Genomic DNA, 24,375 nt, shown 5'->3' with positions numbered 1-24,375 from the left:
TACCAATCCCTCCCCACTCCCTGGTTACGGGAATGTTTAAATCTCCTTAGAGTAAATACAATTCAAATGATAAACCTGTAGATCCAGACTCGTCCACACCTCACAGGCTAACCTAGCGTGTGAAAACTGACCAGGTTTACTAGTCACATTGTAAATGTGTAGAGAGACATGATAGGGAATGTGGGTCAAAATGGTTAATTTTGTGTCAGACCGAAACATCCAGAAGTCCTTGAAAAAAAATGTCTGTAAACAAGTAAGCCGGAACAGAAAGATAAAAGCTTCAAAGAAAAAGTCAAAATATGTAACTGTCTGGAAAAGTCTTTTAGGAGACTATAAAAGTATAACAAACTTAGTGTCACGTATCAATTTTAATAAACATAACCTAGGTTAATTAAAGTTAGTATAATTTTTTCCCAGTAGGGAAAGTCCCCACGTGCAGGTGTCATAAATACCCATGACGTAATATGACACGCGTCCGGTGATAGCGTGACACCTGAAAGGGAATGATTGGATTGGTTCAAGCAAGCGTCTGGAGGAAAGGGATAAAAAAAACGCGGGATCTTTAGACTTTAGTTGTGGAGAAAATTTCATAGAGATAAGACGTATTTTAGCTTTGAGTTGTAACTTGCAGTGACAAGTCTTATATTTTATTACATTTAGTATTAATCTGAATATATTTTATTATTGATCTTCATTTATTGAATCTCTAAGTCATATTTAGATCTATAGATATGTCTACAGAATCCCCGGCCCATCACAGTAACAACATATCAGCAAATTCCGACGACATCAAGAGAGAAACCTAACTATGATATCTGGCACCTCCGACGGGACTAAAAGAAGTATTCAACATAATTTAACAACATGGCTTCACAGTCAAACATATTACGGTTGAATTAGCCATGGAACAGGTGTCTTTTCTAGAACATCGAGTTAGTTATAACTCATTAAGACCACAAGAAGATATCATCAAACGGATCTTTGACATCAAAGTGCTCACAATCATAAGAATCTTAAAACTATGTAATTTTTATATGACTTTCATTCCAAATTACACAGCACTCACATCAACTTTGACCAACGTCACCAAGAAAGGTCAACATGTCAAAATTCCATGGTCTATGGAACTACATGAAACAATTGACAAAATCAAAGCAACATTTTCCAAAGACAGTATACTAAAACTTCCGAATAGAAATAGACCTTTCCACCTTGCTACAGACGCCTCGTTAACAGCCAAATGAGCATGTTTCATGCAGGATTACCAAGGGACTTTACATGCTGTATTCTTCATCAGCAGGAAACTCACATCAGCTGAAACCAGATACTCCACAATAGAACGAGAATGTTTGGCCATTGTCTGGGCCATATCCAAATTTAACAAATACTTACTGGGTGCACACTTCACATTACTTACTGAACCTGGACCATTAGCTTTCTTAAATTCGAAAAAGATGGCAAACGGACGTTTGACTCGTTGGTATTTACATCTCATGAATTACCAGTGTGAAGTCAAGACAATCCCAGGACACAATAATGTTTTTGGTGACACTTTATCAAGATGTACTTAAATAATTTTCTCATTATTCTATTATGCTATTACAGATACCCGACATACAATTGTAATTGTGATTTTATTTCACGTATATGCAATTTGTTACTATTATTTAAATGATTTTCATGTAAAGTTTACAAACCAAAACTAGCTTAATCATTTATCATACTTCAGATTATGACATTCACATGTATTATGTTTGCATAGAGATATTGTAGCATATACGCAATTTTAATTACGTACAAAATGCTAAAGAGAACGGGGGTATTATGTCACGTATCAAATTTAATAAACCTAACCTAGGGTAATTAAACTTAGTATATTTTTTTCCCAGTAGGGAAAGACCCCACGTGCAGGTGTCTGAAATACCCATGACGTAATCTGACACGCGTCCGGTGATAGCGTGATATCTGACAGGGAATTATTGGATTGGTTCAAGCAAGCGTCAGGGAGAAGGGGCTAAGAAAACGCGGAATCTTTAGACTTTAGTTGTGTAGAAAATTTCATAGAGATAAGACGTATTTTAGTTTTGAGTTGTAACTTGCAGTGACAAGTCTTATATTTTATTAGATCTAGTATTAATCTGAATATATTTTATTATTGAGCTTTGAAAGAAGATATTTATTTGATACAGTCTATTTTGTCTATTCTGTACATACAATGATTCTTAGTTATTGAATTAAAATTCTGTATTTGAATTAAAAGGATCTTCATTTGTTGAATCTCTAAGACATATTTAGATCTAGAGATAGATCTACAGAATCCCCGGCACATCACAGTAACAACATATCAGCAGCTTCCGACGAATAGGCATTTCGACACCAAGAGAGAAACCTAACAGTGATACTTAGATATCAGGGCCGCTGGTTGCCCGTGTTTGGTTCAGCAATGATTCGCTATGCTTTAGTTGAAAGTAATGTTATTTGTGCGTCCAAGATTTGTTGTAGGTCAAGTTCATCAATGGAATAATTGTCTTACTGAATGCCTTTGAAAATACCAAACTCAAGGAAGTTTGTATTCTACACTATGTTTCTTCAGAGTGTTTATAGAGAGGCGCCGCTGAATCTGCAGATACATTATATTGTGAGACAAAAAGTCTAATTGGCAATGTCAACAACACAATTCTCAAATGAAATACCCGACTATTGGTTATTGAGTACGTTGTTTTGTGAGCATTGTTTATGATATAATTGGCTATATGATAAGTGGACATGTGATTCGTTGATATACCATAAGTGATGTGCTATAGATAAATGGATATGTAATAATTTGCTGTAGGATAAGTAATTTTGAGATAAGTGGATAAATGATATAAGGTAATTTTCTATATGTGATAATCAAAGGAAATAGTCGTTAATATTTTCTTATGCATGATTTTAACAACTGTATCTTTCTTATCATCAAAAAAGTACAAATTGTCAACTATCAGCTTCATGGAAAACCTAAAAGATAAGAATTGGTGTTCATAAAATGACAATAAAATTTCAAATCAGTGACAAAAAAAAAAAAAAACAAAGACAAAAAAACTTCACAAACTATTTTCTACTGCAGAAAACACGTGACCAAAACAAAAAGCTGATAGATAGCATGATGTCATCTTTGGGTCAGCTAACAACTGGACAAACACGACATCCCATGCGCATCTCTCAAGGACAGCTTAGTGTTGGAGTTGAGCAGTTGATTTCCAATTGCGACAATCAACAAACTTGGCTCCAAACCAAACATTCAACACAAATCTACATCTTGCTTTCTCTGGTTCTTAAGGAGAAATCTCTCTCTTATAAACTTGAAGAAGTTATGGGGGGGGGGGGGGAAGTGCTCGAACTGATTTGAAAAGTGTCACATGAGACGATTCCAGTCCTTAAAAACCAAAGCAAAACCTCTCTCCCTCTCTCTCGGCTTGAACCTTTAGTCTCTAAAACATACTTTACACTTCTAGTGGAGATTGTTGAATTTTTAAACACGATTTTAATACAGTTATTTGGAAGTGCAATACAAACTGAGGTGTTTAAATGTAATCAAAGTGAACAACTTGGCGTAAAAAAAAAAAGGTGTCACATGATATTGACACATTGCAAGCACTACAGGTGAAAGTGATATTTTAATGGAATGACTGCATCGTCACAGTAGCAAATAAACTAGGTCAACAATTTCCAGTTCAAATGTTATTCGTCACCTAACAGTACTAAAGATATTTAAAAAAATGGAAACATTGTACAAATGTAGTAATTTTTTACCAAAAAAAGCAAAACTGTGATAATCTTGTGATATTTCTATAACTTCTGCTGTGATAATCTAGTGATATTTCTATAACTTCTGCTGTGATAATAAATCCATTACTTTGTAGGGGGTTCTGCTAAGCTTGAACAATGCTGGTTTATTTTTAAACCTAGTATTCTAAGCATCTCACATAGCAAGTCATTAAAACATAGTGATTTACTTTCATTAAAAAATCTATTTTAAAACTCTAGTAGCAAAAAGAATCAGCCTAGAATATTTAGATTTTGAACTTCGGGGTTGTGTGACTATTACATCATACAGCAAAGTTTTCAATAGAAGTGTGTATGCCAGGCATGTCCCGAGAAGCCTTCGAGAGAGAGAGAGCGAGACTACGGATAACAAACCTGGAGTTATAATATTGCACCTTGCAGAGTTGAAAAGCTCCGTAAATGATTGGATTAAGCAGGGAGTTGGACAATCCGAAAATGGCGAAGCAGTTGAAGATCTGGGGATCTATGACAGTATTGAGGAAAGTGGTGAAGATGAAGATGATGTAGTAAGGAGTCCAGCAGACGATGGACGCCAGGACGATTACGAAGGACATCCTCAAAGATTTCCTCTTTGCCTTGCGCAGAAGGTGACTCCGGACTGGCGCCCGTGACGGATCACTGGAGCATGACGTCATGATTGATGCTGCTTAGACAGAAACAAACGTATGAAATTTAATTTGTTGAAAAATAGAAACAAAATACACAAAGGCCTCTCAACATTATAAAATTCATTCAGTTGACACTCAGTTCAAGTTATATAGAATACAAAAATGCACACACATTCGAATGACCTTACATAATTTCTGATTTGTTTAGATAAGATTTTTTTTTTACCGATGCTTCTATCAACTCACTCCGTCTGTCTGTCTGTCTGTCTGGTCAGAATGTTCTAAACGATATTTCTCCCACTTTTCATTCTAGGATCAAGTTCAAACTTTTCACGATTATTCATTGCCGATGACAAAACGTGAATCAATAACAATTAATCAATTAGCTAATCAGTAAGTCATAATGAATTAATTTTGTTTTATATGTAGATAATTAGATCGTTCGCTAAAAATATTAAATTAACTATAGACTAATAACACCTTTTATTTTACAAATACTTGAATAGTTTAGTGGTAAAACTAGCAGAACCTATATCACGGAATCTTGAGCTGGAATTCAGACTCGAGCATCCTTTTTTTAAAATCACTTATGAAAAGGAAACCCTCTCCCAGAACCACTCCCCCCCCCCTCTCAACTGGGCCACAAAAGTGACTGGACCATGCTAATAGAATAAAAGTTGCACTAAACAAACACAATTAATAAAAGTATTTCCAATCACACACATTTATTGTTGTTAGTCTAGATCTATTAAATTTAATTACACTAGTCGAACCACTACGCCGCTATTTTGCAACCACTGGCCACTGCAACCTATGCGACTGCAGTGGGCACAGCACTTTCATAGGACCCGCGCTAATTCTAGGTGTAAATTATTAAATTAAACCATTTTATAACTTATAGCTGATTTCCCACGGCCTCCTGATTTAGGAGGAGCTCCTGGAAATCTCCGGAAATCTTTTGAAAACTCATAAAAATCTCCTGAAATATATAGACCAAAATTGTTATTTTGGGGTGTCTTCAATATGGAAAAAACGGCATTATGCAATACCCGTAATTGTGGAATCTAGTGAAAGAAGCTTCTTGCGCCTCAAACTAATGAAGAATTACTTGAGGTCAACAATTCTTAATTTTCAACTCTTAATTTTCACTTATTATCCGTATCCCTACCCAAACTGGGTCCCGTTTCGCATAGGGCCCCACAATGGTTTAGTCCGGCCCTGCTATTTAGTGACGGGTGAATAGAGATTAGATTATTTGTTCTCCCCCCCCCCTCTTTTTTTCGCAGCTCAAGTTACGTGGGGTAACTCTAGTCCGACTTGAAGAAATAAATGAGTGATCTTTTTATTACTTCTTAGTGTCCTAACTGTTAAGCCATGAAGAGAATTATATATAGAGATGATTGATTCAAAATAATTGATGCACTTTCACACCATATAAGCCAGGTTTTTTAAAAAGTATTGTTACGTATTTCTGAATTTTCTGGCTAGATGTATTAGTTGGCACACAAATAAAAACACAGCAAAGAACTTGACGACTAAACTTTCAGTTTCATATAACTTTAATGACTATTAACTCTAACATTACTGTAACATGTAGCGTAGAAGACTATACAATATCTGTCAGTTTACAGTTAGCTATACTTCGTTGCACTGCATCTCTTCACTTCGTTGCAATTCCTCTCTTCTCAACTTTCCTCGAGCCGTATTCCACAGAACAGACCAACGACACACTTCCCAGTGTCGCTCCAGGTCTCCCAAAGCTGAACCAAGTCGTACTCAAGTCTACCGAATCAGAGCCGCACACGTCTTACATCGACTGTATCGACTGTAACGGCTCAAGTCCACTGTAGTTCGCTGTATAGACTTTAACGACAGTAGTCCACTCCAGTTAACTCTACCCTAGTTAACTTGCATCGAGTCGTACACATTTCTCTTCCACAGAGCCGCACACGTCTTACATAGTCTGTATCGACTGTAACGGCTCACTCACGACTCCATACGACTGACTTTCACATTAACTCTCTGGCTTATATAGAGTCCCTAATCGCTTGTCCAAAGTTGCACAAACACGGCTAGTATCCTCTGAAATAACACGTGAGGAAACGTCACATCCTGTCTCTATTTATACACGTAGATTCCAGAAAACACTCGATGCAGTGTCATCAAGTCGGGGTCACACGTAGTGACCTTTATCTGTCACTGTTCATTAGTAACTGTCCCCCTACTTAGATCTGTTCGTCCCCTGGAACAACATGTGTGGACACGTCACATCCTGTCTTTGTTTGCACATGTAGATTCCAGGGAACACTAGTTGCTGTGTCATCTCGCCGGGGTCATACGTTGACCTCTACCTATCACTGTTCATTTGTAACACTGCCCCCTTCTTAGATCTGTTCGTCCCGAACAGATTCTACTTCATCACGATACTGATGAAATCGATCGACGATCAATTAGGAAGCTTTGGTGGTTGCCCCCTTCTCAGAGATGTTCTTTCAATCTGGCAGTTGTCCATCTTCTTTCCATAGAAGAATGGGAGCCAAATCCTCATTTTTCAGCAGTTCCTCACAAATGTTTTCATCAATCTTGGTATGGAAACATCGACCTTCAGATGACGACATTGGGCACTCTTGTCGAGAAAATTCATCAGCATTCTAACGAGTTCGTGCTTCACTGGCTGAGTTTTACATTTTCAAGCATCTTTTTACAGATGGGTTAGGCTTTTTCCAGAGCTTCTTCAGAGATGACCAGGTTCATTACAGTACAGCAATATTCACATGTTCTTCTTACAACAGCAACTGACTTTGGGTTTGTACGATGCCTGTTGGGTTGATCTTCTTGTACAGTTCTGTCACAGATGGTTACTCACTACAGTTCTGACATCTTAAACTAGTTCTTTTCTGTCCTTCTTGCTTCTGACTTAATTAGCGTTCTTCTAAAACCTCTGTTATACTTCATCAACCTATTCTCATGAGGAATGTTCTTAGATTATTCATTAGTGGCTTCACACTTTTAACTGATTCGTAAGGCTTTCTTCTTTGGTCTGATGGTTCCGGACAGAATCTTTCTAAAAACATGGGCTGTGGAGTTTCATCAGTGCAGGTGGGGGTCTATCAGTGGAAGAAGTGGCGGGCTTGTTTTCTAACAACATGGGTTATGGAGTTTCATAAATGCAGGTGGGGGTCTATCAGTGGGAGAAGGGGTGGGTTTGTATCTTGATCTTGTTGGAGCCATCCACGTTGCACTCTGCATATGTCGCTTTCTCCGCCTCCTCAATTTGATATTTCTTTGGTTGCGTTGATGTCGTTGTCGTTGTCTTGCTTTCCTGTCGATCAATGCTGATGGCAGCGACTTAGCACATAGGAAGGCATTGTATTTCATAGCTGTAGTCATCAAGACTGTTGATCTAACAAGTTGCTTCAGCATTATTCTTCGATGGGTGCTTTGCGAATCAGCTGCAAGTCCACTTGAAGGCAAGGTGTCAAACACGTCATCACCTTCATCCGAGTCTGGAGGACTCGACTGTGGGGCAGGTTGATAACATTCAACGTGCAAAGGTCCATCAACTTCAGCATCAGATTCTATTGTGTTTCCTTGACTTTGACCAGGGCTTCTCGCGCTGATCTTGACAGCTGGACAAGCTTCTGTTAAGTCCAGACCTTGCTGGTGTATTTCTTGGCATCCACAGTCTTCTTGTAAAGCTACGTACGTACAGTTCTTGTCAAACTCATGGGTGCAATAATCAAGCTTCGAGTTCCTCGCGCAGACACTGGCAGATAGACAGAAGTCTTTAAGGCCCACAGCAACAGGCTTGGACGCAGACCCAACGTTGTCTTGATCTGTTTGGCTGGTTGAGGTACTCATATCAGGTTTATCTGTAGCTAAACTTCGGTCAAACTATAGGTCTCTGCTATTGTCTCTTCAGCGGTTTCATTCTGCTTCTCGTTGAAATAGTAACAGCTATCGTCTCTTTTCATTTCTTGTGGGCCACATTCGTTTGGTTTGCTATCACAGTCACAGACAGCACAACCATCACCAGCATCCCTATCGTAATTGTCTGCATCGCCACATCCTTGGTTGGACAATTGTTCGCTGTTCATCAATGGTATAGCTCTTTTATCTGTCGACTCAATCTGATAATGTTGGGTGTTCAGCAGCTCGTTAATCATGATTCTAGTTTGATCTTTTATTTGTTCTTCTGTCTTGTTGGGCGTGGTAGCTATTTGTTCATTTTCATTCATGGCTTTGATCAACTGGTTAAATAAAGAAAATCTGGTGTTGATTTCTGATTCTATCTTCTTAATGCTCTCTTTCACAGAGTTCATTTTTATTGCAAAGTTCTCAGGAGCTCCATCGTATTAGGTTTGATTTCAAATTGGCAAGTGTCCGGAATCTCATCTTCCTCCAACAGGGCTTGTCTGAGACGTGCTGTTAGCGTTTCCTTATTTCCGTTAAGCTGTAGACCTCTTTCTCGAAGCTCTTGTCTAAGTTCTTTCATGTCAAGTTCATTAAGAAGTTTGGTGGAATACATTCTAGCCAGAAAGATCCCACTTCTGACACCAGTTGTTACGTATTTCTGAATTTTCTGGCTAGATGTATTAGTTGGCACACAAATAAAAACACAGCAAAGAACTTGACGACTAAACTTTCAGTTTCATATAACTTGTTGGGCGTGGTAGCTATTTGTTCATTTTCATTCATGGCTTTGATCAACTGGTTAAATAAAGAAAATCTGGTGTTGATTTCTGATTCTATCTTCTTAATGCTCTCTTTCACAGAGTTCATTTTTATTGCAAAGTTCTCAGGAGCTCCATCGTATTAGGTTTGATTTCAAATTGGCAAGTGTCCGGAATCTCATCTTCCTCCAACAGGGCTTGTCTGAGACGTGCTGTTAGCGTTTCCTTATTTCCGTTAAGCTGTAGACCTCTTTCTCGAAGCTCTTGTCTAAGTTCTTTCATGTCAAGTTCATTAAGAAGTTTGGTGGAATACATTCTAGCCAGAAAGATCCCACTTCTGACACCAGTTGTTACGTATTTCTGAATTTTCTGGCTAGATGTATTAGTTGGCACACAAATAAAAACACAGCAAAGAACTTGACGACTAAACTTTCAGTTTCATATAACTTTAATGACTATTAACTCTAACATTACTGTAACATGTAGCGTAGAAGACTGTACAATATCTGTCAGTTTACAGTTAGCTATACTTCGTTGCAATTCATCTCTTCTCAACTTGCATCGAGCCGTATTCCACAGAACAGACCAACGACACACTTCCCAGTGTCGCTCCAGGTCTCCCAAAGCTGAACCAAGTCGTACTCAAGTCTACCGAATCAGAGCCGCACACGTCTTACATCGACTGTAACGGCTCAAGTCCACTGTAGTTCGCTGTATAGACTTTAACGACAGTAGTCCACTCCAGTTAACTCTACCCTAGTTAACTTGCATCGAGTCGTACACATTTCTCTTCCACAGAGCCGCAAACGTCTTACATAGTCTGTATCGACTGTAACGGCTCACTCACGACTCCATACGACTGACTTTCACATTAACTCTCTGGCTTATATAGAGTCCCTAATCGCTTGTCCAAAGTTGCACAAACACGGCTAGTATCCTCTGAAATAACACGTGAGGAAACGTCACATCCTGTCTCTATTTATACACGTAGATTCCAGAAAACACTCGATGCAGTGTCATCAAGTCGGGGTCACACGTAGTGACCTTTATCTGTCACTGTTCATTAGTAACTGTCCCCCTACTTAGATCTGTTCGTCCCTTGGAACAACACGTGTGGACACGTCACATCCTGTCTTTGTTTGTACATGTAGATTCCAGGGAACACTAGTTGCTGTGTCATCTCGCCGGGGTCATACGTTGACCTCTACCTATCACTGTTCATTTGTAACAGTATTTTTTAAATATTTAACTTGTTTTCAAATTAAATGTTTAAAATTACAATCACTTGACAAATATTATGCTTTTGGCGCACGCACCGTAATTTGGCCTCCCCTGCAATACAGGAATGAGTGGAGAGTTGTTTGTAATGGGAGAGAAATGTATTGTAGTTCTGAAGGCTTAGAACCAAATCTGACCAATAGAAACAGTAAGACATAAGTCACGTGTTATCAAGTCACTTAACCAAATGAGAGACTAAGTAGATCTGACGTCTGACAAATCAGAGACTTGACACTGTTGTCACTTGTGATGGTTTTAATAATGTTCGTGTCTTTTTACAAAAAAATGCTAATGTTTTTTTATTCCATCAAATCCCATGTTGTTAATGATACTAATGACGTCCCTTTTGAGTTCTTTATTAGAATCCTTGTTAATCTCAACTGGGTTGCGTTACAATAATAATCATAATTGATCAATTATTTGGACAGTTATTCCTTTTTCCATAAGGTTACTTAGTAGTAGGAATTATAAAACGATTTTGTAGAATTTGTACTGCCCATGAATTTTGTGTGAAATTTTAAAAAGCTATCTGTAGAACTTGTGTTTGTTTTTTTTATTCTAGGTATCTAATAGAAGATGAAATTTGCCTGAGTTAAAGATCTCAACACAACAAAGTTCTTCGCAATGTTTTGAAGTCATTATCTGAAACTGAACTCTTTAGGGAAAGAAATAACATTGATTTTTATTGAGTAGTGAAGTCACAATGACTGACAGACCTCACCACACAATGACTGATAGACCTCACCACACAATGACTGATAGACCTCACCACACAATGACTGATAGACCTCACCACACAATGACTGATAGATAGACCTCACCACACAATTACTGATAGATAAACCTCACCACACAATGACTGATAGACCTCACCACACAATGACTGATAGACCTCACCACACAATGACTGATAGATAGACCTCACCACACAATGACTGATAGACCTCACCACACAATGACTGATAGACCTCACCACACAATGACTGATAGACCTCACCACACAATGACTGATAGATAGACCTCACCACACAATGACTGATAGACCTCACCACACAATGACTGATAGACCTCACCACACAATGACTGATAGATAGACCTCACCACACAATGACTGATAGATAGACCTCACCACACAATGACTGATAGATAGACCTCACCACACAATGACTGATAGACCTCACCACACAATGACTGATAGACCTCACCACACAATGACTGATAGACCTCACCACACAATGACTGATAGACCTCACCACACAATGACAGATAGACCTCACCACACAATGACTGATAGATAGACCTCACCACACAATGACTGATAGATAGACCTCACCACACAATGACTGATAGATAGACCTCACCACACAATGACTGATAGACCTCACCACACAATGACTGATAGACCTCACCACACAATGACTGATAGACCTCACCACACAATGACTGATAGACCTCACCACACAATGACTGATAGACCTCACCACACAATGACTGATAGATAGACTTCACCACACAATGACTGATAGATAGACCTCACCACACAATGACTGATAGATAGACCTCACCACACAATGACTGATAGATAGACTTCACCACACAATGACTGATAGATAGACCTCACCACACAATGACTGATAGATAGACCTCACCACACAATGACTGATAGATAGACTTCACCACACATTGACTGATAGATAGACCTCACCACACAATGACTAATAGATATATCTCACCACACAATGACTGCTAGATGGACTTCAATACACAATGACCGATAGACAGACCTGACCACACCCAGAGAGAAGGCTGTATGAAGTGTTTGTATAGGTTCTTTTCCCCAAGAAATACAGGTGGAGACGCTTTTAGCGCTAATTCAAAGGCAGAGTCCATCTCAATTCATTTTTATGGGGTTTTCATTGACAAACTTAGAGCAAATAACAACCAGTCACATATTAGGTTAATTTCACAATAGCAGAACGAAAATATAAACCTAGAGATGGTCACTCAAACAAAGTCCAAGAGATGGTCACTCAAACAAAGTCCAAGAGATGGTCACTCAAACAAAGTCCAAGAGATGGTCACTCAAACAAAGTCCAAGAGATGGTCACTCAAACAAAGTCCAAGAGATGGTCACTCAAACAAAGTCCAAGAGATGGTCACTCAAACAAAGACCGAGAGATAATCACTCAAACAAAGTCCAATAGATGGTCACTCAAAGACCGTGAGATGGTCACTCAAAGTCCGAGAGATGGTCACTCAAACAAAGTCTGTAGCAGATGAAAATATTAGCGTGCACCACATATTTGCTGACAGACCACTCTCCTGTGTGTAAGTTCTACATTCAATTGTTTTGTTTGATGGATACGTTTCAGACGTTCCTTTAAAAAAAATAAAACATATTTACAGATACATCTCTCAATACTGTAAGATGTATTTCCCTTTTCCATATAAAGAATAAATGACCCATACTTTGTTAGAACTTCAGCGCTGTATCTTAGGCAGCTCAGTCAAACGAAGGTCACACTAAAATAACGACATCCAAGGACACAGGCGAAAGGCTGATAGCGAATAATAACAATGGGAACCGTCGAATGTCGTCAGGCTAAATCTCTACGTTCTTTAAAAGCTGCCTTTCTCTAACGCCGCCAAAAGTAGTCTGTTTACGTTTCGCTATTCTTTCCCAAATCCTGTTCTTGTTTTTACTAGTCGCCTCATTGTACTAGAACAATGAATTAATTAATTTGTTAATTTTTGGATTGATTCGTGTTTTGCTAGTAAAAAAAAATAGCGAATTTCCATTTCAGATCTAGTGCTCCAAAGATGAGATGATGTTAAGGTCATCTGTTTCTTTGGCCAATGGTTAATGAGCAAGGAGTCATGTGGTCAGTACAACGACCAGGCGCCTTTACTTTCCCCAACTAAAGTCATACCCATTAGAGTTAGGTGGACTCAGGGGCGCCCTAAAAATCATAGTCTTCCCCAGATTTGAACCCAGGACCCCAGGTTCGGAAGCCAAGCGCTTAACCACTCAGCCACCGCGTCCCCTGTTTTGTTAGGGACAATGAACACTTGTGCAAAGTTTCAACGATCCGAGAATAGGAAGTGAAACAAAAAACATGAACACAATTTATCTATACCAGACAAACAGACGGAGTGAGTTGATATAAGCTTTGCAACAAATGAAGTCCTACGTCCTAGCCTAGACATACAGGACTGCAGGAGATTGTACAAATGAAGTCCTACGTCCTAACCTAGACATACAGGACTGCAGGAGATTGTACAAATGAAGTCCTACGTCCTAGTCTAGACATACAGGACTGCAGGAGATTGTACAAATGAAGTCCTACGTTCTAGTCTAGACATACAGGACTGCAGGAGATTGTACAAATGAAGTCCTACGTCCTAACCTAGACATACAGGACTGCAGGAGATTGTACAAATGAAGTCCTACGTCCTAGCCTAGACATACAGGACTGCAGGAGATTGTACAAATGAAGTCCTACGTCTTAGCCTAGACATACAGGACTGCAGGAGATTATACAAATGAAGTCCTACGTCCTAGCCTAGACATACAGGACGGCAGGAGATTGTACAAATGAAGTCCTACGTCCTAACCTAGACATACAGGACGGCAGGAGATTGTACAAATGAAGTCCTACGTCCTAACCTAGACATACAGGACGGCAGGAGATTGTACAAATGAAGTCCTACGTCCTAACCTAGACATACAGGACGGCAGGAGATTGTACAAATGAAGTCCTACGTCCTAACCTAGACATACAGGACGGCAGGAGATTGTACAAATGAAGTCCTACGTCCTAGCCTAGACATACAGGACTGCAGGAGATTGTACAAATGAAGTCCTACGTCCTAACCTAGACATACAGGACGGCAGGAGATTGTACAAATGAAGTCCTACGTCCTAGTCTAGACATACAGGACTGCAGGAGATTGTACAAATGAAGTCCTACGTCCTAGCCTAGACATACAGGACTGCAGGAGATTGTACAAATGAAGTCCTACGTCCTAGCCTAGACATACAGGACTGCAGGAGATTATACAAATGAAGTCCTACGTCCTAGCCTAGACATACAGGACGGCAGGAGATTGTACAAATGAAGTCCTACGTCCTAGCCTAGACATACAGGACGGCAGGAGATTGTACAAATGAAGTCCTACGTCCTAGCCTAGACATACAGGACGGCAGGAGATTGTACAAATGAAGTCCTACGTCCTAGCCTAGACTTACAGGACGACAGGAGATTGTACAAATGAAGTCCTACGTCCTAGCCCAGACATACAGGATGGCAGGAGATTGTAAAATGAAGTCCTACGCCCTAGCCAAGACATACAGGACGGCAGGAGATTGTACAAATGAAGTCCTACGCCCTAGCCAAGACATACAGGACGGCAGGAGATTGTAAAATGAAGTCCTACGTCCTAGCCCAGACATACAGGACTGCAGGAGATTGTAAAATGAAGTCCTACGCCCTAGCCTAGACATACAGGACGGCAGGAGATTGTACAAATGAAGTCCTACGTCCTAGCCAAGACATACAGGACAGCAGGAGATTGTAAAAATGAAGTCCTTCGTCCTAGCCCAGACATACAGGACTGCAGGAGATAAATGGAAGGGTTCAAACTCGGAACTATCCCAACGTTTGAAACGCATACCACGTGACAAGGCAGACATCTGCTATGTGCTGCATCATTGCTGCGTGGTTTGTAGTTTTCACGCAATATGGCGGAGACAACAAAATTTAACCTAACGGCTAGTTGCTAATCATGGTTGAATCTATTACACAATTAGAACAGTTCAATCAGTTGACACACTTGTAGCTTTTAATTACTTAAATATGTATTGGAGATTTTCACACTTCATGTTATTGACAGTAATCTGCGATTGGTTAACAGCTTGACTTGTTGTTTTCTAAAGGGCTATGAAAATGCATTACACATTTATTGCATACGTCCGTACATTATGTTCACCGGATACACCACACACACAAACAAACTCGCTATTTATGGATTTGCTTCTATTTTATAACCATCCCCAATCAGTGATGTGATTTCTACATCAATACATTTTTGGATCCATTCAACAAGTTCTCTAAGTATTGGAGATTTTTTTGTGTAAGTTTTTTTTTTCTGAGACTGAACTCATAGAGCTTTTCTCCTTGAGGCTGTAGAGCCCAATTATGGATGTTGATATCAATTGTTACATATAATACAAACAAAGAAGGCGCGCGCTGTTAAAGAAAAGACTGATTTCCTTACACAACAGATTCAGACCTGAGAAAATATAAGAGCAGAGAAAAATCCCTTGTGAAATGAGATGTGCCTTTAATGTCTAGCTAATTAATGACAAGAGTCTGACACTTAGTGAATGTTCTAAGTTATATTAAAAAAATGTCCAGCATGTCAGAGAGCGAGACTGTAGAGTCGACAACAAAATATCCATGACTGGGGAATACTTTCCACTTCTGGAGAGATCTACAAATGTTTTTCTATGCCAGAAGTTAAACTTCCAGAGACAGAAGAGCTAAACGATATCCTACGAGTTGTCAGTAGAAGGCGGAGTAAAGGAAGTAAACGAACGACGAAGCCCCTAAAGAGAGTTGACCATAACGGCATGATGGAATGGCTATGTAAATTAGGTAAACATCTAGATCTGATTAAGGGACCATAATCACATAGGCGTGGGGCGAACATAGCCGCTTTTCTGTTTAAGTACATATGGAAGTGAAAATGGTGCGTATAATCGACGGGTCATTTCAGTTGGTTAGCGGACATGTTACTAGTGTATTCTGAGTTTGTAAGTTTCTGTTCAGTCAAAGAGTTCTTAAGAGTTAATAAGGGAACTGAGTCCATATGTATATAACCACATCTCTCATTAAGTAGTATTTAATCCCCTTATTTAGAAATCAAACAAAAAGTTTTAATCATCAAAATCCAATTAATTTTTTGAATGATTCATGTCTTGATAGATAAGAATAGTTTTGCAAAGTTTTAACTTGATCCGAGATGGGAAATGGGAGAGAAAAAAAACGTGTTCAAACTTTTTACCAGACCGACAGACAGACAGACAGAGTGAGAGGATATAGGCTTTGTAAAACAATGTAAGTAACCCTTTCAGACTTGCACTTTGCAGCTGGACAAATGAACTCGATTTGAAGGCGATACAAACAAAAGGTAAGGTCCAACACATTTGGTAATAGATATGGAAATCTCTTTCTCCAGTTCAAGTCGCTCCAATACTTTCTCTCTACACTTCCTCAAGTCGCTCCAATACTTTCTCTCTACACTTCCTCAAGTCGCTCCAATACTTTCTGTCTACACTTCCTCAAGTCGCTCCAATACTTTCTCTCTACACTTCCTCAAGTCGCTCCAATACTTTCTCTCTACACTTCCTCAAGTCGCTCCAATACTTTCACTCTCCACTTCCTCAAGTCGCTCCAATACTTTCTCTCTACACTTCCTCAAGTCGCTCCAATACTTTCTCTCTCCACTTCCTCAAGTCGCTCCAATACTTTCTCTCTACACTTCCTCAAGTCGCTCCAATACTTTCTCTCTACACTTCCTCAAGTCGCTCCAATACTTTCACTCTCCACTTCCTCAAGTCGCTCCAATACTTTCTCTCTACACTTCCTCAAGTCGCTCCAATACTTTCTCTCTACACTTCCTCAAGTCTCTCCAATACTTTCTCTCTACACTTCCTCAAGTCGCTCCAATACTTTCTCTCTACACTTCCTCAAGTCGCTCCAATACTTTCTCTCTCCACTTTCTCAAGTCGCTCCAATACTTTCTCTCTCCACTTCCTCAAGTCGCTCCAATACTTTCTCTCTACACTTCCTCAAGTCGCTCCAATACTTTCTCTCTACACTTCCTCAAGTCGCTCCAATACTTTCTCTCTCCACTTCCTCGAACGATACAACGTCAACTTTCTAGTGATAGATTTCGACTAGAGCTAGACCAGACAAAACAAAAAGTCTGCATTGAGAAAGAGACGTGCAATCCGATTGGTTGGCTGAGAGTGATGTCATGCGAAGCTAAGATAAACAATGTCCCCTCCCCTCCCCCCAAGTTTCTTTTTAGGCTTCTCCTGTTTCTCCTCCCCCCCCCCCCACACACACATCAAAGTAGGCAGAAGCAGGCAGACGTCAATAATGTCATCACTAGAAGGCCACGCTGTCCAGAACATTGTTTTCAACACGTTCGGAATAATCGTATTGACAAGGGCCGGTTTTAGAAATGTTTGGGACTCGACTTTTTTCAGATGACATTCCATCTAAAGATTGACGAATGTTGTAGTTTGTCTGCACCAAATTATTTGATACTATGGGAATGTCAACACATAAATCACAAAATAATAATTATCTATGATGTCAAATAAATCTCTATAAACAGTTGCCTAGTAACCATGGCTGAAAGTGGCCAATGATAGATATTCACTTATTATGTAGGCCGACTCAATTATTGATTGTCATGACACATTTACTTGTTAGAAGTCGTTACGGAGTTATTGATTGTCATGACACATTTACTTGTTAGAAGTCGTTACGGAGTTATTGATTGTCATGACATATTTACTTGTAAGATCATAGACAACCAACAAACCACACTTGGACACTTAGTCCAGAAGGACATGACTAAGAAAGCTATTAAGATTTCTAGCATACTAAATGACCCTCTTCTTCATGATTTCAACAACACAAAGAAATAAACAGAAATAACACAAGAACTGTTTTATTCCTTTGGAAATTAAATCGTTGAACAATCACTTCCACCGTTCTACATTTTACATATCTCTTAATATTGCAGGGTTATGAACGTATATTTTGTGATATACAAATAGTTTGTTCTAATTATGTCGTGTTTTTTTTTAATGTACAATTGTAAAACAAATTTCCTCACGGATAATAAAGATCATTTTTATTATTTTCTGTTACAAATGAACGAGTATTCCTTCTCTGGCATTGTTAGGGTAGACTTTCGTTAAAAAAGAGAAATAAAATTCACTGTAGTCTCTTTATTATAATTATAATAATAATTATTATTATTAAAAAGTCGTTATTAAATTGAGTGTCATGACATAACAACCTGTTAGAAGTCGTTATTGAAGGAAACTATTTATTACTTAAAACAGATGATGCATAGAATTATATCTGGGTATATTTATTTTTAGTAAAACTACTGCATACATGATGTTGCGATTTTCATCCATTCGCCCCTCTAGTTTGTTAGGAAGGGGACACCATCTTACTCTCGAATCAGCGCCCACAGGCACCTTGCTACGCCACTACCTAGAATGTTCTGTGATATTTTAGGTGTGGACTTCTAATAGACCAGGCATCCAAACGGACATGAAGCTAAGCGCAGTCACGTTACATGCTTTATGTTGTTAGGGTCATAAAGAGCAAATAACCCGTGGCTATACCCAGTTGTCTTGGGATGATGAAAGCTAATATTTCTAAAGTTAAACGTGAGCTAAGTTCGGCAGTGACATTCGGATGAAGCTGAATATCATCGTATAGTGAAAAATTGCCGAATATCCGGCCGAAGGCAAAGCCGGAGCGACTATCCGGTGCACCCCTTAGAGAGAGAGAGAGAGAGAGAGAGAATTTACGTTTGTCATTGTAAATTAGTCATTACACGTTATGTTGAAAATAAGGAAGTTTGTATGTTTACCGGGTATGTAGTGGCTGTTGCATACAATCTTATGTAGCACATTCTGATCATTTCTCTTATTGTTTTAAAAGTGTTTTATGCATTTATGAAGACTCTGCACTTATTTCAAGATAGATAATGGTGATGATTAAACGGGTTTAATTTTAATAGTATTTTTGAACCTCTAAACGTGACAGAAACAATTGCACTTTTGGATCTCTAAACGTGACAGACAGACCGGCAGATACAAATGCACTTTAATATCTCTAAACGTGACAGACAGAGTGACAGACACAATAACGTTTTTTCCCAACTGAGCCAACTAAACTAACAATTTGATTTGCCTATTCATACCAAATACACTCTAGTGGTCACGATAATTCCTGCGTATGCAACAATGTCCCATTATTTTCGCTCTATTTCACAGAATGTGAATGAACATGTTATGAATTCAATGAAGCGTTGAATGATATGAACACAAAACCAATTTGGCCAGGTTTCAAAGGGTCCCAGTTCCACCCTCAGTATCATATTATATTTCTGTATCGTACAGTAGTTCTGTATCGTATAGTATTTCTGTATCATATAGTATTTGTATATCGTATTATATTTCTGTATCATATAGTATTTCTGTATCGTATAATATTTATGTATCATATAGTATTTCTGTATCATATAGTATTTCTGTATCATATAGTATTTCTGTATCGTATAGTATTTCTGTATCATATAGTATTTCTGTATCGTACAGTATTTCTGTATCATATAGTATTTCTGTATCATATAGTATTTCTGTATCATATAGTATTTCTGTATCGTATAATATTTATGTATCATATAGTATTTCTGTATCGTATAGTATTTCTGTATCATATAGTATTTCTGTATCATATAGTATTTCTGTATCATATAGTATTTCTGTATCATATAGTATTTCTGTATCATATAGTATTTCTGTATCATATAGTATTTCTGTATCGTACAGTATTTCTGTATCATATAGTATTTGTATATCGTATTATATTTCTGTATCATGTAGTATTTCTGTATCATATAGTAGTTCTGTATCGTTTTATATTTCTGTATCATATAGTATTTCTGTATCATATAGTAGTTCTGTATCGTTTTATATTTCTGTATCATATAGTATTTCTGTATCGTACAGTATTTTGTATCATATAGTATTTCTGTATCATATAGTATTTCTGTATCATATAGTATTTCTGTATCATATAGTATTTCTGTATCATATAGTATTTCTGTATTATATAGTATTTCTGTATCATATAGTATTTCTGTATCGTACAGTATTTCTGTATCATATAGTATTTGTATATCGTATTATATTTCTGTATCATGTAGTATTTCTGTATCATATAGTAGTTCTGTATCGTTTTATATTTCTGTATCATATAGTATTTCTGTATCATATAGTAGTTCTGTATCGTTTTATATTTCTGTATCATATAGTATTTCTGTATCGTACAGTATTTTGTATCATATAGTATTTCTGTATCATATAGTATTTCTGTATCTGTATAGCATTTCTGTATCTGTATCGTATAGTAGTTCTGTATCGTATAGTAGTTCTGTATCGTATAGTATTTCTGTATCGTATAGTATTTATGTATCATATAGTATTTCTGTATCGTATAGTATTTCTGTATCATACAGTATTTCTGTATCGTACAGTATTTCTGTATCGTACAGTATTTCTGTATCGTACAGTATTTCTGTATCGTACAGTATTTCTGTATCATATAGTATTTCTGTATCATATAGTATTTCTGTATCATATAGTATTTCTGTATTATATAGTATTTCTGTATCATATAGTATTTCTGTATCCTATTCTTAATCTGTATCGAATTTTAAACCCGTATCGCATTGTATATATGCATTGTCTAAATCATAAATTCTATTTTAAAGTAATCTTTCAATCTTTAGGAAATCCTTGTAGTTCTAAGTAATAGCATTACCGGGACACACGCCAGTTTTTTTTTTATGTGGAAAGTGTGTCGCTAACATAAGCACAGACGTCCTAGTCAATAGATCTACATTTATTTGTTTAGGATACATTTAGGGGCGGAAAAAGTTAAGGGACGGGAGAGGGTAATGATTGGAGTTGCTTTTTGTTCTTATAGTTTACACAGTAATCTAAATCTTTTTTTTTTGGTGGGTAGAAAAAGAAAGGCTTAAAACTTCACTTATGGGGAAAAATAACAAGATTACAGAGAGAGTTTGTGTTGCCATACAAACTCAGAGGCGGCCCTCGTGGGAGACGGATCCCTGTCGGATCCGCATATTCGCTGGTCGACTAAGGATGGCATCGAGCAGGGTATGAAACCGAGACCGTAGAGATAATCAGTCCTGCGCGCTAACCGCACGACCAGGCATTGCTCTTAATCTAATGACATACTGATTACAAACTAATAGCCTACTATTGATAATCCTATACTCTTAAGCGAGCAATTCTTGTATGTATGTATGTATGTATATATATTTATATATATATAAATTTTATTTCAAAAACGGCTCTAACGATTTTCTTTAAAATTTCAAGGTATGTGCATATTAGTGAGAAAAAAATTCTCAACTCATTGGCCACATTGGGAAAACTCGAGGTCGACCGTTATATCGGTTTGAAAATGCCTCATTATCGAAAAATTAATTTTGGCTAGAATGTTTTATGAATGAAAATTTTCCATGACGTAAACGGGAAAAACGCTGCTTACGTCACTAGGCTTATCGCAAATATTTATTTGCAAACAAGAACGAGTTTTAAAGAACCATTAGACCTAATTAAACATTTGCGCACCATCTTACTGTAGATTGATTTATTATAGAACTATAAAAGCAAAGTAATGAAATTAAATGTGCCAATGTATGATTAGTTATTGTGTTTTAAGTGCTTAATAAATTGTTTACTCTTTAATTGCGTAGAGTGTTGTAGATACCTTTTACATTGTTGTTTATTTTGCTGGTGACCTCCAGCTGTCTCGTTCTGAGGCCGCATGCAACCATGTGCTCTCTTCTATGTCAGCTAAGTAAAGTTTGCGCCATAAGCTAGTCTGTTAAGCGTTACGGTGTTACTTTTTAGCTCACCAAAAAAGACTGCCTTTGGCATACGTTCGTCTGAGATTCGTCTCCCATACAGGATACTGCTCTGTCCAGCGTAACTGTCGGACTTAAAGAATGCCCTCTATACAAAGGCCGCGGATACACATTTGAGACCAAAAGAAAATCTGCTGCCGAGGACAGAAGCAGACGCTAAAAGAAAATCTTAATCGACCACAGCGGACAATGGTTATGCTTGCCCTGGATGTGGCAAAATATGAAGTTCACAGCTGCAATCCTCATTAATTTTCGGACACGAAGACAAGCCTTATTATTATTATTATTTTGCTGGTAAATTATTACCATGTGTTCATGCTTCGGTGTCTACTGTCCTGTACCAAAACGAAGGAAATGGTCATATCACAGCTTCTCTGCGCCTTACTTGCTCACACTAAACATGATATCCATCTAGCGGTCAACGAGTTTGCGTACGCTGCAGCCTCTTTTGATTTAATTATAAACCTCGGTAAAAAGCTTGGAGTTAGGGTGTGTTGACGGAAGGCCCAGGAGAGATCTGAATTGAGGGATCTGTAAAAGCAAGCCATATCCCTCCATGGGCTGTAGCACCACTGGGATGGATGGATGGATGACAAAAGCCGGTATGAACTTCTTATAGTCCGACAGTCAGGCTGGGCAGGGTACGTATCCCGTATGGGGGACGAACATATTTTTCGGCGTAACAGAGGTGCCCCACGGAAACGTTTCTTTAGAAAACTAATGCAATGATTTAAGTCTATTAAGAAAAAATTTGCCATTTTACTTTGTCACAAAGTGCCTGTTTTACCCTATAACGTAGAGATTTGCGTCACTTGATGTTTCGTACTAAAGCCATAATGAATATATACTAATTCCATAATTAAATGTCTGAACGTAACCATCTGAGAAGTAACACTGCCAAGACTTTCTTCCAAGCCAATAATAGTAGGCCTACAATAGTTTTACGCAAACTATAAGACGGGTGTGAGATGTGGTTTGTCTAGACTGTAGGAGGACTAAGAGACTTTATATTTAATCGCCATGTACAATTACATTTAGAACTAACAGAACACTATAGCAACTCTTCAGATTAGTAGTCTTTATCTGATCGTTCATTTTCGTAATTACAACAATAGCCCAATAGTTTTACGCGAAAGAAGCAATGTAAAACGTTAAGACGTGAGCTGTGGTTTTCTATAGGCCTACTGTTGGGGGGACTTTCTATTCTAATCGCCATGTACAATTACATTGAGAACTGAATGAACGAAAAAGCAACTCTTCGGATCGATAGTCATTACCCGATCGTTCATTTTCGTAATTACAACAATATTCCCAAAATAACTTCGGGTATATATCCTTCCTTAACAAATTATTCATCCGAGCGAGGCTCGGTCACCTGATATTATATCTAAACTAGACCAAGAAATTCTAGATCTAGATTCTATAATGATTTTAATTAGAACTTTAATCTAAATCTAGTATTAAAAATCTAGCTCTAGTGAAAGAAAAAAAATCTAGATCTAGTGTAAAAAATCTAGCTCTAGTGTAAAAAAAAAATCTAGATCTAGTGTAAAAAATCTAGATTAGATTTAAATCTAGCTATTATGTCTTTTTAAAATGTGAGTCACATTACGAGGTTTAATAAACATTACTATACCGAGTTGTTTAAGCATTTAAAGAATTTATTCCATATGACGTCAAAGGAAAAAAATTTACGTCACACGGCCTAGTTAGACTAAAAATGTCATCTATACGAGCAGCTTGTCGAGTGTTCATAGACATTGGTGCACCGAGTGAGATCTTTTAGCATTTCATTTAAAGAATTAACTCCATATGACGTCAAAGGAAAAAAATTCCATTACGTCACACGTCCTAGTTAGACTAAAAAATGTCTTCTATACGAGCAGCTTCTCGAGGGTTCATAGACACTGGTGCACCGAGTTTGTTCTTTTAGCATTTCATTTGATGAGCTAGTTAGACTTAATCTATATTATAAAGTAGAATGTGAGGGGTATGTATGTATGTATGTTACTTATAGACATCAAAACCGCTTGACCAATCTTGATAAAACTAGGCAGGAATGTTCCTTGGGTACCAACTTAGACCTTAGTGAATGTATTGTAGCCCTAAAACAAATGTAAGACCCTCAAAAAAAAATAAAGTTGTCCGACTCTATTACAGCTATAGTATTTTATGGATCTAGGCCATGTCTACAATGTTGACATGAGAAA

At 37.9% G+C, this 24,375-nt stretch overlaps 1 protein-coding gene and 1 long non-coding RNA gene across 5 annotated transcripts in view; one reads left to right on the top strand and one right to left on the bottom strand.

The window, feature by feature from the left end:
• Positions 1-24,375, bottom strand: part of LOC106068580 (gonadotropin-releasing hormone receptor-like) — a 290,469-nt gene that overhangs the window by 88,533 nt on the left and 177,561 nt on the right. For 2 of the 4 annotated variants that reach the window (XM_056042538.1, XM_056042527.1), the window contains exon 6: positions 4,180-4,471. In XM_056042538.1, coding sequence (XP_055898513.1) covers positions 4,180-4,471 — 292 coding nt within the window. The remainder of the gene's footprint in view (positions 1-4,179; positions 4,472-24,375) is intronic. The other 2 variants (XM_056042546.1, XM_056042555.1) reach the window with 2 other exon arrangements.
• Positions 1,818-11,160, top strand: LOC129928362 (uncharacterized). Its single transcript, XR_008779974.1, has 3 exons — positions 1,818-2,871; positions 4,747-4,826; positions 10,947-11,160. It is a non-coding gene; the product is annotated as an uncharacterized LOC129928362 (long non-coding RNA).

Source organism: Biomphalaria glabrata, chromosome 1 (assembly GCF_947242115.1).
Source record: "Biomphalaria glabrata chromosome 1, xgBioGlab47.1, whole genome shotgun sequence".
NCBI classification, from domain to species: Eukaryota; Metazoa; Mollusca; class Gastropoda; family Planorbidae; genus Biomphalaria; species Biomphalaria glabrata.
The sequence above is the reverse complement of the archived record's forward strand: the minus strand, read 5'-3'. Positions and strand labels throughout refer to the sequence as shown.